This window comes from Callithrix jacchus, chromosome 6, assembly GCF_049354715.1.
Source record: "Callithrix jacchus isolate 240 chromosome 6, calJac240_pri, whole genome shotgun sequence".
In the NCBI taxonomy this organism is placed as follows: Eukaryota; Metazoa; Chordata; class Mammalia; order Primates; family Cebidae; genus Callithrix; species Callithrix jacchus.
In genome coordinates, this window is record NC_133507.1 from 86,666,918 (window position 1) to 86,684,651 (window position 17,734).

A 17,734-nucleotide genomic window follows, 5' to 3' on the forward strand; every position below is an offset into this window, starting at 1 on the left:
ATAAATTGCTTTAAGAGCTTGCCACTCCAGGAATTGGTTATTTTCATTGTGATACAAAAGGAGGCTGAGGTCAGAGAGAGCAGGGCATGCATTTATTTCTCTTTTCCCACTAGTTAGAAAAATATAGTGGGGCATGTAAACTAGCAGTAAAATGCCTCAATATCTCTGTGGGGAATATTTGACCCTAAACCATAAATGTGGCACCAGGAGAGAGAATGGAATCCCTTTCCGATGACTGAAAAGTTAGCACCCAGGGAAGACATGGCTCTAATATGGCAGTTGGAACTGAAAGAAAAATGGAAAAGATGGGTGAGCAGGAAGCCAAGAGGGCAGAGTTGCACTTTCATCAGAGAAGAGATGTACTTGAGAGTGGACTCTTTCTGAGGCGTAAAATGATTGCTATAAAGTGTCCAAATGGAAAAAAAATTCGGATTTAGGTAAGATACCACTTTACATGCCTTTTTACTATGTATGTGAGCAATTTCAATCTGTTTTAATGCCCCCAAAAAAGATACACAAATTAATTAGACAAGAGTTCCATTGGAGTAATTTCTTTATCTTTTCATATCGCAAACTCTATGGGAGGTAAATGAAAATCAATAAATGAATAAATGAGTGCACAAAATTGATAAAGGGAAGACTATGAAGAGGCGCCTACTGACCACCAGTTCATGGAGAGCAGGAGAAGTGTTTTCAGTGGCAGAGAACCAGCACCTGTGTCTTGCCCATTCCTTACAGTGGTCCCGTCCCAACCTGTTCTACCTGTCTCTTAGAGAAAGAAGAGAAGGGGTTTACTTAGTCCAATGGATGCAGTGACTTAATGCCTGTTAAAAATAGGCTGGTTTGCAAATTCTTGTTAGAAGTGGAAGGATGTAGAGCCAGAAATTGGGGATTCAGAATGAGACTGAGGGATGTGAACACTCCCAGACATAAGAAGGGAAGTTTCCAGATCCTAGGGCTTTATTGCTTTCCTGGTAAAAGTGTCTTCATTTCCAGCTCAGCATCCACCACACAGTAAGTACTCAACCTGTACTTGTCTCATGAATAAATGCGCAAACAGATGATGTAGGTGACAATGTTTGGAATGTGAAGTGAGTTTTCAGAGTGACAGACGAGAAAGAATTTGAGGAAGATGATGAATATTGGATGGAAAGGTAGACAAAAGAGGAAAAATGAATGAGGAAAATTTAATTAAAAAGAATGTGGGTAGGATACAGAAGAGAAGACCAGAAATAAGATACAGGAACTTCTCTAGACCAAGGGCAATAATGTAATACAAAGTTTGTGAGTTCCACATGCATTTTTAAATTCTCTTTTTACATATTAATAAATGGAGCTGGGGAAAAGCTATAGACCAAAAAATGTCATTGAGGCAGAAACCAAACAGGCCCAAAAATGCGACCCTAAATTTGAGCTCTACAGTTTTGTAGCTGTTTCCAAAGAAGATTTTTCCCGATGGCCTGACCAAGACAGCCCCCAACCTCCTTTCTCTGCTCCCTGGGGACTCTCATTCAAGTGAAGCCAAGGTTTTTAGTTATATACTGCTTCAAAGTCAAGTGTGAGTTGAGTCTGCTACTAGCCACAGACAAAATATTATTTATGGCTGAGATTTCCTCCTGTCCATTGCTCAACTCCAGCCTTTTCTCAGCCTAGATATTACAGTCTTGAGAAGTGAAACCTCATATATAATATGCACTTTTTTCTTGCATGAGAAAAAACCCCAATGACATGGAAATTTGCAGATACCCTGTGTTAACTATTCCTGGATGTCACCCTGCAGCTCTAATTTCTGCTTTCTCCTCTGCATTCTGGGTACTGCTGCCGGACTTGTCAGCACCTTGTCACTGCTTCCTGTTGCGTGGGCTACCATCGGACTCTGTGTTCTTAACAATTATCCATAAAAAACCCCACAAGATCCTTCACAATTAAAAAATATGTATTAACAGGTAAAAAAAAAAAAAAAAAAAAAGAGAAAGCTACTTTAAGAAATGCAGTTTCCTGGAGTGGGTGCTATGTGTAAAGGCTGCAAAGCCTCGACTAACTGCAGCATCGTCTTCGTCTTTCCCAGCCCTGTGATGCTCTTTTGTTCGTGGTGTGACAAGGATGTGGGGAGCCAGTATGATTTAACTAAATAATACGCAAATGTTAAGAACACTTTCATGTCTTGTGTACAGACCAGAATAAATGATTTGGATGGAATGTTTTGTTTTTCTTTTCAGGGAACAACTCCGCAGATTACAAGGAGCTTTGCTGACAAGAAGTGGCTAAGAAATATTATTTAAAATAACCTATTTTAAATGTAGGAGTAAATGACTGAGGTTTTCACTTGGGTTCAAAAGATGGAAGTCTGGAAAGGAGATTGACAGGTAGAAAGCAGTGAGGACTTAGATTTGTCCTGGAATTCTTATGGACAGTGGGGAGAAAAATAAGTCCAGTATGAAATGAAAATGAGGAAACTAGTTTCTCAGAATTAAAGGTGAACAGAAAGGAATTGGCAGCTGCCGGGACATGCCAGCCAGAGAGGCCATGGTATCTGATACACGTGACAGACCGAGAGACAACAGCAATGCTCCCCAAACAACTTGCCTGAAGGGCTTGCCAGGAAGCCAGATGCTGCTTCTGGAAGAATATCTTCCGTGGTTGGGCATCTGGGTTCAGTGCTTTCCATTTAAAGAGGAGAAAGAAGGTGATAAAAGGCAGCACCATTACTGCTTTATAAAAAACGTGCTCTAAGTGTATATATGAGGCAAGCATGTGCATGCAAACACAGACACACACACACACACAGAAGCATTAATAAATGTTGAGATGGAAGTTGTTTTTAAAAAGAACCCCTGAAAATGAAACTTTCCCCAGTGCTTTTTAGATGGAAAGAAATGTATTAGAGGCAGGAAAGTGGGGAGGGTGGGGGGAGAAGACAGACACTAAGAAAACCCCTTATATAAATATAAGGGCTTACTAATTAATTAGGATTAATTAGGTAATTTTATTTAAAGGGTTGGGATTATATCTGGTGTTCAATTAGAAAAAGGGAGTCTGAGGGATTGGCCTGTGTCTCTATCACAGTTGGCTCAGCTTTCTCACTCTTTGTTTTACCATTCCTTCTTCCCTGGAAACACAATTGAGTATTGGTATTGGCAAGAAAGCAGAGTGTGGTTTAGTGGACTGGAAATCAGGTGACTTGAGGTCTGCTTGGTTTTTTTCTTCCTTTCACTTTGAAGTTTGTTCCATGAAACAAGGGAACCACATTTCTTTATACACTTAAAAGCAGAGGGCAACCTTTTTAAATCAAGGTAATTTTCTTTTCTTCATCTGATGCTAAATAATTCAAGGTAGGATATTTAATATTGGATCTCAAATGATGGACAGGGAAGCTGGGTTAACCTGATAGGAGGGAGAAGTGGTAGAAGTTATTCAACAGTGGAAATTATGATGGAAGATGTGAAAATCAATTTTTGTATTTCAAGATATGCTACTAATCCCAGATAAGAAACCGGAAGAACTGACAGTCTCACGATGTATTGCAGTAATTAATCTAACAGGCTCCACCCATCACTGATGGGTGGTCACAGATTCCCTGACTGAGGCTCCCTTGGCATGGCCAGCCTCTTTTAGAACTCATTCATTGTAGTACTTGCATCCTCTTAATATGTAGTCTTAGTATTGACAGTATCTCTTTTTCCATCTTTTATTTTAAGTTCAGGAGTAACTATGCAGGATGTGCTTTGTTATATAGGTAAATGTGTGCCATGGTGGTTTGCTGCACAGATTTTCCTATCACCTAGGTATTAAGCTCAGCATCCATTAGCTATTCTTCCTGATTTCTCTCCTTCCTCCCATCTGCCCCCTTACCTTCCAACAGGCCCTGGTGTGTGCTGTTTGAAAGGATTTCCTATTTAACAAATGATGCTAGCTAGCCATATGCAGAAAACTGAAACTGGACCCCTTCCTTATACCATATTTAAAAATCAACTCAAGATGGATTAAACACTTAAATGTAAAACCCCAAACTGTAAAAACCATAGAAGAAAATGTAGACAACACTATTCAGGACATAGGCACAGGCAAAGATTTCATGATGAAGATGCCAAAAGCAATGGTAACAAAAGGAAAGATTGACAAATGGGATCTAATTAAACTAAAGAACTTCTGCACAGAAAAAGAAACTATCATCAGAGTAAACAGAAATGCTACAGAATAGGAGAAAGTTTTTGCAATCTTTCCATCTGAAAAGGTCTAATATCCAGCATCTATAAGGTACTTAAGTTTACAAGAAAAAAAATCAAAGGACCTCATTAAAAAGATTATCTCATTTCTCATGAGAACTCTGCTCATTTCTTTGTTGGGATGATAAGAAAAGTATCAGGTTTGGGGGAGATAAACTTGAGAGGAACAACTTGCTTACTAATACCATTAAGATGGAATATTCCCTAGTAGTAGTCTGAAAATACCAAGTTTCTAAGATTCCAGGTGATATGGTTTGGCTGTGTTCACATTCAAATCTCAATTTGAATTGTATCTCCCAGAATTCTCATGTGTTTTGGGAGAGACCCAGGAGGAGGTAATTGAATCAAGAGGGCTGGTCTTTCCTGTGATGTTCTTGTGATATTGTATAAGTCTCATGAGATCTTCTGGGCTTATTAGGGGTTGTGATTTTGCTTCTTCCTCACTTTCCCTTGTCCCCTGACGTGTAAGATGTGACTTTTGCCTCCTGCCATGATTCTGAGGCCTCCCCAGCATGTGGAAATGTAAGTCTAATTAAACCTTTTTCTTCCCAGTCTTGGGTATGTCCTTTATCAGCAGTGTGAAAATGGACTAATACAGTAAATTGGTACTATTAGAATGTGGTGTTGCTGAAAAGATACCTGAAAATGTGGAAGTGACTTTGGAACTGGGTAACAGGCAGAGGTTGAAACAGTTTGGAGGGCTCAGACGAAGACAGGAAAATGTGGGAAATTTTGGAACCTCCTAGTGACTTGTTGAATGGCTTTGACAAAATTGCTGATAGTGATATGAACAATAAGACCTAGGCTGAAGTGGTCTCAGATGGAGATTGGAACTGGAGCAAAGGTGACTCTTGTTATGTTTTAGCAAAGAGTCTGGCAGCATTCTGCCCCTGCCATAGAGATTTGTGAAACTTTGAATTTGGGAGAGATGATTTAGGGTATCTGGCAGAAGAAATTCCTAGGCAGCAAAGCATTAGAAATGTGACTTGGGTGCTGGTAAAAGCATTCTGTTTTAAAAGGGAAACAGAGGATAAAAGTTCAGAAAATTTGCAGGCTGACAATGCAGTAGAAAAGAAAAACCCAATATCTGCGGCGAAATTTAAGCCAGCTGCAGAAATTTGCATAACTATCAAGGAACCAAATGTTAATCCCCAAGACCATGGGAAAAATGTCTCCAGGCCATGTCAGAGGCCTTCATGGCAGCCCCTCCCATAACAGGCCCAGAGGCTCAGGAGGAAAAAGTGGCTTCATGGGTTGGGCCCAGGGTCCCCATGCTGTGTGTAGCCTAGGGACTTGGTGCCCTGCATCTCAGCTGCTCCAACCATATCTGAAAGGGGCCAATGCAGAGCTCAGTCTGTGGCTTCAGAGGGTGGAAGCCCAAACCTTGGCAACTTCCATATGATGTTGAGACTGCAGGCGCACAGAAGTCAAGAAATGAGGTTTGGGAACCTCCACTTAGATTTCAAAAGATGTATGGAAATGTCTGAATTCCCAGACAAAAGTTTGCTGCAGGTGCAGGGTCCTCATGGAGAACTTCTGCTAGTGCAGTGCAGAAGGGTAATGTGCAGTCAGAGTCCCCACTCAGAGTCCCTATTGGGACTGCCAAGTGGAGCTGTGAGAAGAGGACCACCATTCTCTAGACCCCAGTATGGTAGATTTACTGACAACTTGAACTGTGTGCCTAGAAAAGCTGTAGATACTCAATGCGAGGCCATGAAAGCAGCCAGGAGGGAGGCTGTGTCCTGTAAAACCACAGGGGTGGAGCTGCCCAAGACCATGGGAAACCATCTCTTGCATCAGTGTGACCTGAATGTGAGACCTGAAGTCAAAGGAGATCATTGTGGAGATTTCAAATTTGACTGCCCTGCTGGATTTTGGACTTGCCTGGGGCCTGTAACCCCTTTGTTTTGGCTGTCTCCCATTTGGAATGGCTGTATTTACTCAACATGTATACCCCCTTTGTATCTAGGAAGCTTGCTTTTGATTTTACAGGCTTATAGGTAGAAGGGACTTGCCTTGTCTTAGATGAGATTTTGGACTATGGACTTTTGGGTTAATGCTGAAATGAGTTAAGACTTTGGGGGACTGTTGGGAAGGCATGATTCGGTTTCAAATGTGAGGACATGAGATTTGGAGGGTCAGGGGTGGAAGACATGGTTTGGTTGTGTTCCCATCCAAAATTCAACTTGAATTATATCTCCCAGAATTCCCATGTGTTATGGGAAGGACCCAGGGGGAGGCAGTTGGATCATGGGGACTGGTCTTTCCCATGTTATTCTTGTGATAGTGCATAAGTCTCATGAAATCTGATGGATTTATCAGGGATTTCCATTTTTGCTTCTTCCTTATTTTATTTTGCCACCACCATGTAAGAAGTACCTTTTGCCTCCCGCCAAGATTTTGAGACTTCTCCAGCCATGTGGTATTATAAATCCAATTAAACATTTTTTTATTCCCAGTCTTGGGTATGTCTTTATCAGCAGTGTGAAAATTGACTAATACACTAGGCTTATGAAGTTGATCTTACCTGGAGCCACTCACTAGCTATTAGATTATCATCTGGTTTAATGAAATAATGTGATTCCATTTGTTCAACAAAAATTAATGAGTATCTATAATAGGTAGGACATGGTACTAGGGGACATAGCAAGAATCAAAATGACATGAATATCTGTCCTTCTGGAGCCAGTGCTCTAACAGCAGAAGAGGCCAGGTTAGTTCTTTGTAATTTCCATTCTCACCAGTATTTTCAGGACCTGGCTATGCTATAGAATACCATTTTTCCCTGCTAGATTATATTTATTCCTGTGTTTTTTTCAAAAGCTGAAGGGTGAAAGTAAGAACAGTAGCTGGTCATTGTTATAAATTCTGCCCAACGTCCTGTTAAGCTGAGGTTATTCTAGGTCTCTCTTGTGTAATTAGTAGTTTTAGTCACAAAATATAATATCTTTGCTTTTGCCAAATGTTTTTTCTACCAACATGCACACAATTCTCAGACTTCTTTCCTGCTATCTTTTTCTCTGGCCACCCATTCAATGTTAGAAGTTTCTAGGAATCTGCCTTGACTCTCTTCTGGGTTCACATGGTCCCTTGGAGGTATTTATGACCTTACCCCATTTCCATCTTTAAACCAATAACTCCAAAATTCATACCTAGATCTCAATCATCTTTCTTGCATTCCTAGCATATATTTCTTATTCTCAACTGGATTTTGCTAATAGAATATAACAAGGAGCAAGTCACATTATGTTAACAAAATTTCTGCTTTTTTCAGGCCTCCAATTTGGTTCTTTTCCTATATGAAATGTAAGTTAAGGGGGTATCACCATTTGCCTAATTCAAACTCTGGATACCATCCTGGAGTCCTTCGTCTTCCTAACCTCTTGCATGTCCTTGGTGCACATGTTCTGTTGAATCTGCCTCTTCAATGCCTCTTGTATGCATCTCTTTCCCCCATTCTCCCTATCACTCCCTTAGCTGGGGATCTCTAGCTTGGACTATTATACCAGCATCTTCACTGTTTTCCCTACTTCTGGCATTGCCCTTCTACAAGCTGTCCTTTACTCTTATAAAAACTGTGATCTTTATGAATACAAATTTCATTACCTTACCTCTCCATTTCAGAGCCTACAGTGATTATCCTAATGTCTACAGGTTTTTTGAGACATGATCTTGCTCTGTTGCCTGGAGTGCAGTGGCAAAATCATAGCTCCCTCTAGCCTCTGACTTCCTGGTTCAAGTGATCCTCTTGCCTCAGCTACTTGAGCAGCCGGCACCGTAGGTGCACACCACAATGTCTGGCTAATTTTTTAATGTTTTGTGAGATGAGTTCTATGTTGCCCAGGCTGATCTGGAACTCCTGAGCTCAAGTGATTCTCCCTTTTCAACCTCCCAAAGTGCCAGGATTACATGAGGGAGCGAGCAACATTGCTTGGCCTACAGAAAGAATTTCAAGCTCCTTATCAGAGTGTATGGTGTTCTTCACAATTTAAGTTGTTTACAATATTCGAGGCTTATAATCTGACATGCTTTATTTTCTTTATGATTTCGAATTCTCTAATCCTTCTAGAGGACTCATCATTTCTTTACCACATGGCAGTTCTTCTCCATGTCCTTGTACACAATATTCTCTCTCTTTATAGTAGGCCTGTTGTCTGCCAAACCAACATTCTTAAAGATAGCTTGTTTCATGTCCTGTGGGAGGCATCCTTTGATTTTTCTAAGCTAAACTGCAGCTTCTGTCTAGAATTCTCATAGCATTTTAGACATTGCATCACATTTTTTATAATTGTTTACTAATTTATTTGCCCTCCAGGGATGATAAGATATGTGAGGGAAGGAATCCTCCTTATGCCTCTAACATTGAGTTGAAGGGTCAGCATTTTTTTTCTGTGAAGGGTCAAATAGTAAATATTTTTGGCCTTGTATACCTTGTTGTGACTTATTGTGACCTCTTGCCATTGTAGCATGAAAACAGTCATAGGCAAAACATAAATAAATAGGTGTGTTTGTGTGTTTCAATAAAACTTTATTGACAAAAACAGGCAGGCTGAGTGCGGCCTGTGGGCCATACTCTTCCAACCCCCAATTTTGTTTAGGCCTAGAATATAGCAGGCACTCATTTGAGGCTTCCTGAAGGAATTCATAGGTAGAATTTTAGTTACCAAACATTTTCACAAATATAAATTCATTTGACTTATTTCACACATGAACAAAAGGGATGGCTACAGACTTTGAAAGATTTTCTCAATATTGTACAGTTTCTAAGGGCTGAGGCTGGGACTTGAGACTATATCTTCTGATTCCAAATTCTTTCCATAGGTTAAAGGCCTAATGGAAAGAATTTGGAATCAGAAGATATAGTCTCTGATTCTCTACTATGAGTAGAGAATGTCAGGAGGGGGCAACTTAAAAATTTTAGCTCTCATGAGAGAAATACCCTCATGCAGTTGGCTATCACTTAACAGTAGGGACAACAATGATAGATGGGACAGTAGCAACTTTAGGTTTTGTTGTTTCCTATTTTTCAGTGGTAAATGTTTCCATTCAAATATTAAATCTAAAGATCTAAAGTAATAATTTCACTCCCTCTGAAAACCTATCTCCCACAGCCTTCCTCTACAACGAGGAGGCACTGCTGGAAGGATCATTGAACCTTAGTCCTCAGCTCACAAACCTTATAAATCCCATGCCAAGATGTCTCCTAAGTAGATGACATTTTAATGATTACTATGGGGAGTTAGGAACTATTGCTTCACCCTCGCGATTGGAGTAATTAATTTTCTTAACTACCAGGCCAAATTTTGCCATGGGAGTCCCGTTGAGAAGTTTCAGGCCGATAGGAAGTACATTAGCTCTTCAAAGTGATTAGGGTGCCATTTTAAATACAACGAGCAAAGGAGCTAGGAAGCTTCTGGCTTATTTCAAACAACTTGCAACCCCTGTCCCACAGGAAAGGAAAAAAAAAAATAGAGAGTAAAAGAAAATAACAATTTGTACAGGTTCCTCATTTTCCAGTATAAATACCCATGTCCTGCAAGTCTTTGGATATCAGGTATTGTGGTTGGGTGAAAGACCAAAGTGTACAGAAAAAGAATGGAGTGCCAGAAGACAGCACAGAAAAACATGACCCTGCTCGAAAGCATAGTGAGCTGAGCATTCAGAGACCTGGATCGGAGGCAGAAAGCATCACCAGCCATGGCCCCCAACGACCAGAGAGAAGGGTGATGGCTGTGGGCTTTGAGGTTTATTCTTTAACTGTATCTAATTTCTCCCCACCAAAATGTCAGAAATACCTACAGTGCCATTTTAAAGACAGGGTGGATGAATTAGTTTGTCTCCATTGTTTTCTGATACAATGCTTATATTTCTGGGTCATTATCATTTCAGTTGCCTCTGAGATACTTTTGTAGCATATTTTATTTAATATCCGTGAAGACCACAGAGAAGCTTTAAGTATCGGTTTACTTTCACTAAACAGCCTCAGCTCAACAGTGTCTACTTTCAACGAGGCATTCAACTGGCATGTGTCCATGAGATTTGTCTATTCAGCCATATCATTTTTTCACCTTGGAATTCTATGAACAGCTGGACAACTTTCTAACAGTTAATGCAAAAGGGAAGATTTTAACTTTCCTTTCAACCTATTTTACAAAGTGCAAGTCTCCTATAATAAAGTCTATTTGCACCTAAAATCTGTGGGAAATATATTCTTCCAAAGCTATTTTAAAAAATCAACAAATGACATTACTTCCTACGTCATTCTTAAAAGTCACCCATTTATAAGACACTTGGATTTTCTCTGAATAATGTGTACATGCATAACATGTACATGAAAGTTCTTTTGAGTCCTTACCCCACTCACAAATTTGAGATTGTTTTGGCTTCCAAAATGCATGCCACAAAGGAAATCTGGCTAACTAGTTAAAGTCTTTCCACAGAGCTAAATTTAATTTATTTTTAAATTTTCCATAATTCTCATGTATTATTTTTATCATGGAAATGAAAATGTGGAAAAAGACTTCAGCCATATCGAGAATACTTTGCTAATAGTAATGACAACAAAATCCTAGTCATTACAAAGGGTAGCACCAGGTCTAGGTGGATATGTAATTGATAAGACTCTAGGTGGATAGGTAGTTGATAGGATTCTAGGAGTGTTTATAGTGGTGACTGCCACACAGAGTACACCCTGCTGGCTTCAAGATCTCTTGCTTACCAGGCTTTCACAAAGCTGGTATTCTGTTTGTCTTGACAGGAAATTCTGATCATGAAAATCACTCTGATAAGTTATACAACAAAGCAAGAGAACTAGAAGTCTCCATAGGAGACTGCTGTAACAGAGAAGAAGGCTCTTCATAAGAGGCCTAGGAAAACCTGTGCCTATTTCCAATCTCTTTATGCCTGCCCTAGAGGCAGGCAGACTAGATGATCATACAGCAAACTATCACTTGGAAGGTGAAGAGTTGGAACTAAGACCATGTGACAATATGCCAGCCAGGATGACAGGGAGTCTAAGACAAAAAAGAGTTGTGATTGGGTATGAGGATGGGGGTGTGATGTAGCTTGTCAAACATGTGAAATAGTCTTTCTGGGGCTCTGGGAAACTAGTTGGGTCAGGCCACTAAGGAAACTCAAGTTTTAGGAAAAGATCCGGAGGTGGGATAAAGAATTTTCTGGAAGCCAGGAAATTTAGCAGTAATTTAGCCTGTACTGCCTTGGTAATTCTTCCTATATTTATTTCATAAATAATTTTATATTTTCCTCATTATAAAAATACTGTAATATATGCAATATAGTAATACATGTAGAAATAATACATTGGTGTAAAATGTTTATTTAGTACATATGTGCTAAGCACTACGCAGAACTCTTCGAAAGCATTATTCATTTACTTCTCACTACAGAAATAAGTTCTATTATAATCTCGCTTGGACAGATGACAAAATGGAAGCTTAGAGTTGAATAACTTGGCCAAGGTTACACTTCTGTAAGCAGCAGAGGCAAGACTTGCATTTAGGTCAGCCTAACTCCAAATCCTGGTTTCTTTCTCTCCTTAACCTCAGTGTCTCCTCCTATACCATTGTTAGGGGAGAAAAAGGAACACAGGAGCAAAACTTTCACAATCCAACAACTCAAGGAAAGAAATATTAACATTTTAGTAAATATTTTTATAGTCTTTTCTACATTCATAACTTTTTTCACATATTTATAATTAAGCGCTCTTTGTATGCAAAAGACTATATCTCTGATTTTATTTAACATTTAACACAGCATTTGTGCAAGTTAAAGCAGAAAGAAAAACACGAACTACACTTTACTAAGCCAATATGATATATCCTGTTCTATATAACCCTCCCCATCACTGAACGCATACATTGTTTCTAAAGTTTCACCATTGCAAACAGTGCTGTCACAGACAATTTTATCTGCATAAACTTTTTTACTCTTTATGATTGCTTTTAAAGGTATGAAACTTTGAAGAGTCTGCATTCTTGAGATATATTACATTCACGGGTTTTCCAATATGCTGGCTGTACATCCCAACAGGCAGCATAGAGAGGGCTTAATTCATATACACCTGCCAAAATGGGATTCACCCTGTTTCATTAGTTTTCTACAACCTCATCTTCTTTCTCTTGTCTGTTTTTGGAAAATAGAGAAAAGGATACCCTTCTAAATAACATCTCCTTTTGTAAAAATAATGCTATTGGGGGAACAATTTTCACAAGAACTCATCATTGAAATCTCAGACAAATCTCTATGGCTGACTGGATATGGGAGACACAGAAATGAGACAAATGAAAATTGTGTGGACTTTTTCTTTGAAAAATCTCAAGACTTTGGCCATTTCTTTCCTTTTGACGCCTATCACTCCAATCCAACTGCAACTCCCCTGGGGCCTCCTGGGTTTTCTCCTCTTTCTATGTCTTTCATCCTATTCTCTGCTTTCAGATGACTCTTACATAAACACTGAGCACATCATGCAATTTTCTGGTTCATAAAATGTTAAGGATTCCCTAGTTCTTATTTAACTTCTTTACTGACTCTCAACCACCAACTACTACCCATCAGCAAGTAAACCATCTTTCTAGGTCCTCCCTCCCATTAACTTCATCTTCACTCTGCCTCTCTGCCTTTCCAAAGATGCAGGCTATAGGAAAATGGATTTGATACTTGTATATTATGGAGACAGTTTTGCCATTTATGTGATGATTCAGAAGGTACCAGAGGACCTTCCAGGGCCTATCACTGTAATGTCAATTTGTGAAAATGGCTATTAATAAGGGTTTCTGGCTGACAGCATCTTGGACAATAGCTTATTCTGAATTCCTGGTCTTAAGTTACGATAGCAGAAGCATAGAACTTGACCTTGAGTTTGATTAAGAATGAAGACTCTGGACTCTGAGATTAGTCAGCCTGTGCAGCCATTGTGCAACCTTATGCTTAATATAATCACAGTCCTTTAAAAATTCTGGCTTTTGTGAATAGGATTTACATCCACCTTCTAGTCCAACTGTGCTGTATTGTTTTCCCAGTTGTTAGCCGATCTGCTTTGAGGAGTGCATTTAACTCAGAACTCTGGAAAAATATAGTGCTTTTCTGTTGACTGTAGAGTACGTAGGTCAAGTGGAATTTTTGGCACTTCATGACATTCCCTGACCCTCACCAAACAAACTTCAAAATATATATATATTTGCAACAATTTGGAATAAACACTACATACAAGTGTTGACGATAGATTTTCTGAAGAACTACCAAATGCATCAAGACTAAGGAAAACATTCTAATGATTCTTTCAAACACGAATATATTTAAATTCCTGTTAAACAATCTTCTTATTTAGTCTTCTCAGGCTTTGATGGCATGCCACGATTGGCTGTTTATCAAAAACTTAGCAAAAAAAATGCTTAACAAGATATAATTGTGTGTACATACTCGTGCATAATTAAACCCAGTTTATAAATTGGTACAGGGTGAAATATCGTCATACCACCCAAGAAAGGTTAGTGGCTAGCAAATAACACTTCTTCCCATGTATAATAATCAGCCTTAAAATGTGAATACTGTGAAGTGATATAATAATCTAATCTTAAATCATAATTTTAAACATCTATTTCCATCACTATTTAACTAAATGAAAGTTGTAACAAGATTAGGAAATGAACTTAGATATAAAAACCAGGATCAGGCATTAATTGTTAAAACTGGGATTATGTGGCCTAGACATAGACCATAGTCATCCTTTGAAGATTTTTAACTAGATAGATTCTCTTCTTGTGCTTTATTTATTTTCTTTGAAGGAGGATTTAGCTGACTCTTAGTTTCTTTATTTTATAGCTGTTCCTTCAGTTGAAAAAAGAGGGAATAATTGGGATAGAGTAATGGATATTTCTCAAGAACTCCAAGACTAGGTATTGCATAGCATTAAAGGGTATCCTTCTCCATTTGTTTTATGACTTTGTCCAGTTAAAGTTACTGAGATAAGCAATCCAGTATTTACTTGTAACTTGAAACCCCTTTCATGGTGTCTGGATCCTAAGGGAAAAGAATTAACATTTGAGAAATGCTTACCTTGTGCCAGGCATTTTATATGCATTATCTCATTTAATTCTCATAACCATGAGATATGGTTGATAGTATTTAATCCGATTTTACTTGCCTGAGATCATAATGGGAGTGAAGTATAGAGCAAGGATTTGACTGGAGGTCTCTCTTTCTATTGCTTTAAAGCCCAAGATCCTTTCACTAAACCACATTGGATTTCCCATGTAGCCAGTATGTGGAAGTGAGAAGAAGGAAAACTCTAAGAGATTTTCTGAACTTTAAAATAAAGTTCCCCTTTGAGAGTAAAATAAGACAGAAAATGAAATGATGAGTTGATTAAAACACGTTCCCTAATGCAATGAACTGGTTTAGTAAGTTATGGACTGTGTATACCATGAAATACTATGACAGCATTTGAAAGAATAAGTCTTTTAATGAAATAGAAGTCTGTATATGAGTTGCAAAATAGTTGTATAATGATATGTGCAATCTGATGTACTTTAACATAAGAAACAACCACACACACATGTTTGCATGTGCTTAGGAACAGGTCAGGAAGGATACATACAAAAATATTCGTTACTTCTGTTCAGCAGGCTAAGAGTGTCTGGTAGGCAGATTTCATTTTTTAGGGTAAATGCATCACTGTTGCTTAATTTTGGGGGGTGCAATTGCATGTATTACATTCGCAATTAGAAATCATGTAATGGATTAGTTGAACAATCTGTAGGAATGACTCTTCCCAAATTATGAGTGATTGAGGTGTTTAAGGAGATTTAATCTCACAAAAGCAAAACTGCTCAATCTATTTGAAACTCTATCAGGCTTCAATATTACTATGCATATATCATGAAAGCTAAAACCTCATCACTTCTGTTGCACTCTGCCTTATCTGAAGAAGGTATTAACAGAAGGCAAATGAGTAACAGTCATTTTAGACTTAACATGTCCAAAATAGAGCTCTCAAACCTGCTTTTCCTACTCAACTTGTTCCTCCCCCAGTTTTACCCATTTCTGCAGCACTATGGTTTCTTCACTTGCCCAATTGAAACCCTAAGTTACATACTTGATTTCTCCTTTCCTTTCCCCATGGTATCCCAATCAGCAGCAAGTCTAGCCTGATCCGTCTCCACAATATCTCTACCCATTTCTCTCTGAGGGCTCTGCTCAAGTCACTGATACTTTTACCTGGACTACTGTGGTTGTCTACCATTAGGTCTTCCTGTCTTCACATTTGGAAGCATTCTCTGCTCAGCAGCCAGAGCAATCTTTTACACTCCATCAATGTAGCATTCTTCAGTGGTTCTTCCTCATATTTAGAATGAAATCTAAATATTTCACCATGAACCACAGAACCTATGTGATCTGATGCTCGTGTGATGTTTGAGACTTCAGCTCCTGACCCCATCCTGTCTCCACAGTAGGCCCTAGCAGTTCGGGTTTAATTTCTGCTTTTCAAATACTTCAAGCTCTTAGAGGCCTCTAGGGCTTTACATTTGTCTTTCTTCTTCCTGGAAGACTCCTCTTTTAGCTATTTACACAGATAGCACCCTAGCAATCTGAGCCAACATTTTACAGATGAGGAAATTGGATGCAGAGAGTTTAAATAACTTGTTTGTGGCCATAGCACTTGGTACTTGTTGGGACTGAGTTTTGAATCCATGTCTGAATCATTTCATGTTCTTTCTATTATGTTAGAAAACAAAGTCCAGTGACCCATCCTGGGGTTCAGGCGATGGTTCTGACAATCAATCAGCAAACATATACTTGTTGAAAAGGCCTTGAAAAATAAGCTATTTCAGAAATTACTTTTGTAGATTCTCCTTCCTATCCCTAGCACATTCTCCAGCTTCTGCAGTAAGACCTAGGTCAGCTATAAGGGAAAATATGAGGTAGACTCACTTGGAAACTCTTGCCTTAGAGATCTAAAATTAAATATTGCCCATTTATGAAATGACTATAAATTGACACATCCAGAAACCCGTACAACTTACTTAGTTAGATGTCCAAAGAGCACTTTCATGGTGTCACGATTTGGTGGAGGCAGTTTTTGTACAAGAGACTTTACAGCTTTAATTCTTGTGTTGTTGTCTTGCTTTTCTGAAAAAAAAGAAGGAAGGTTAGGGGGGAAAACCCACAAGATTTCATAGGTACAGATACATAAGAAAATTTTCTTGGGCAAATTTTGGACTAAGACTAGCAACTAAGAGTCCTAGTCAGTAGCCAAAGGGAATAGGTGGACTTGACCTGGTTATTGAGGAGTTTCTTTTTGACTCTGAATTTGACTGTGGCAGGCCTTTTGGGAGGCTGTGTACGAGCTGATGTAGCTTTTAACATTTGTACATTTTTCCTTTCTGCTTCAAATGTAGATGGAATAGCTATACTGTGAGATAATCAACGTGAAAACAACAACAATGTGACTTTGACATTGCCTTCCTTATCTTAACATTTGGTTTTCTTAAATGCCCTGTTTTACAAGGTATGGTAGCGCAAATAAGGGCCTTCCAAAGATGTCCATGTCTGAACCCCTGGAATGTGTGACTGTTACCTCACATGGCAAAAGGGACTTTGCAGATATGATAAGTTAGAGATTTTGAGACGGGAAGATTTTTCTGGATTATCTGAATGGGCCCAGTGGAATCACAAAGATCCTTATTAAGGAGAAACAGGAGGATAAGGGTCAGAGAGAAAAGGTGATGTGACTTCTCACATGACAATGGGAGCAGCGTGAGAGGCTGCTGTCTGAGGAATTGCGATAGTCTCCAAAAGCTGGGAAAGGCAAGGAGACAGAGCCACTAGGGGTACCGCAGGCCTACCAACCTCTTGCTTTTGCCCAGTGAAGCTGATTTCAGACTTGCAGTCCTCCAGGACTGTAAGAGAATAAGTTTGTGTTTTAAGCGTGTGTTAGTGTTACAGCAGCAATGGAAAACTAAACAACATATAGTGCAATTTGATTACAAATATTCTATCATTGCTTGATTTTGTAAAAGGGCAAAAATTTTTTAAAAATTATTTCCATGTTATTCCTTTTTCCTTACACATTGTTTTTCCTTTAAGAGAGTATTAAAAAAAATTGAAATAGCATATTGCCTGGTCATGCACAATTTGTAAAATAGGAAGTTGTTCAAAACTGTATACCACATAGATTGCTTTCTCTCATTTTGTTTTGTTTATGGATGGAAAAGTAAAAATTGATTTACTTAGTACACAAGAGAATTCATCTTTCCATAGTTTTAACAAGGGCCTTCCCATCTAGAGATGTAATTATTTATTAAACTTAGACACCTCATGCACTTCCCTTTCTATGCTTTAGGTATCTTTCCTTTCTATAACTTCTAGCATAGAGCTCCTGATGATTCTAAACAGGCTGCAGCTGGAAAATAAGATATAAAAAAGAATAATATGTAAGACAAACATCCACCCAGTAACTATTTTCTTCCTTAGCAAGATAACCCCACTGT

At 38.8% G+C, this 17,734-nt stretch overlaps 1 protein-coding gene and 1 long non-coding RNA gene across 3 annotated transcripts in view; one reads left to right on the forward strand and one right to left on the reverse strand.

The window, feature by feature from the left end:
* The window catches only part of LOC144576662 (uncharacterized), a 239,910-nt gene that overhangs the window by 194,397 nt on the left and 27,779 nt on the right, over positions 1 to 17,734 (forward strand). The gene's annotated exons all lie outside the window — the stretch shown is intronic.
* ARHGAP15 (Rho GTPase activating protein 15) overlaps positions 1 to 17,734 on the reverse strand; it is a 660,617-nt gene that overhangs the window by 49,772 nt on the left and 593,111 nt on the right. For both annotated transcript variants that reach the window (XM_002749466.5, XM_054257664.2), the window contains exon 13: positions 16,268 to 16,373. In XM_002749466.5, coding sequence (XP_002749512.2) covers positions 16,268 to 16,373 — 106 coding nt within the window. The remainder of the gene's footprint in view (positions 1 to 16,267; positions 16,374 to 17,734) is intronic.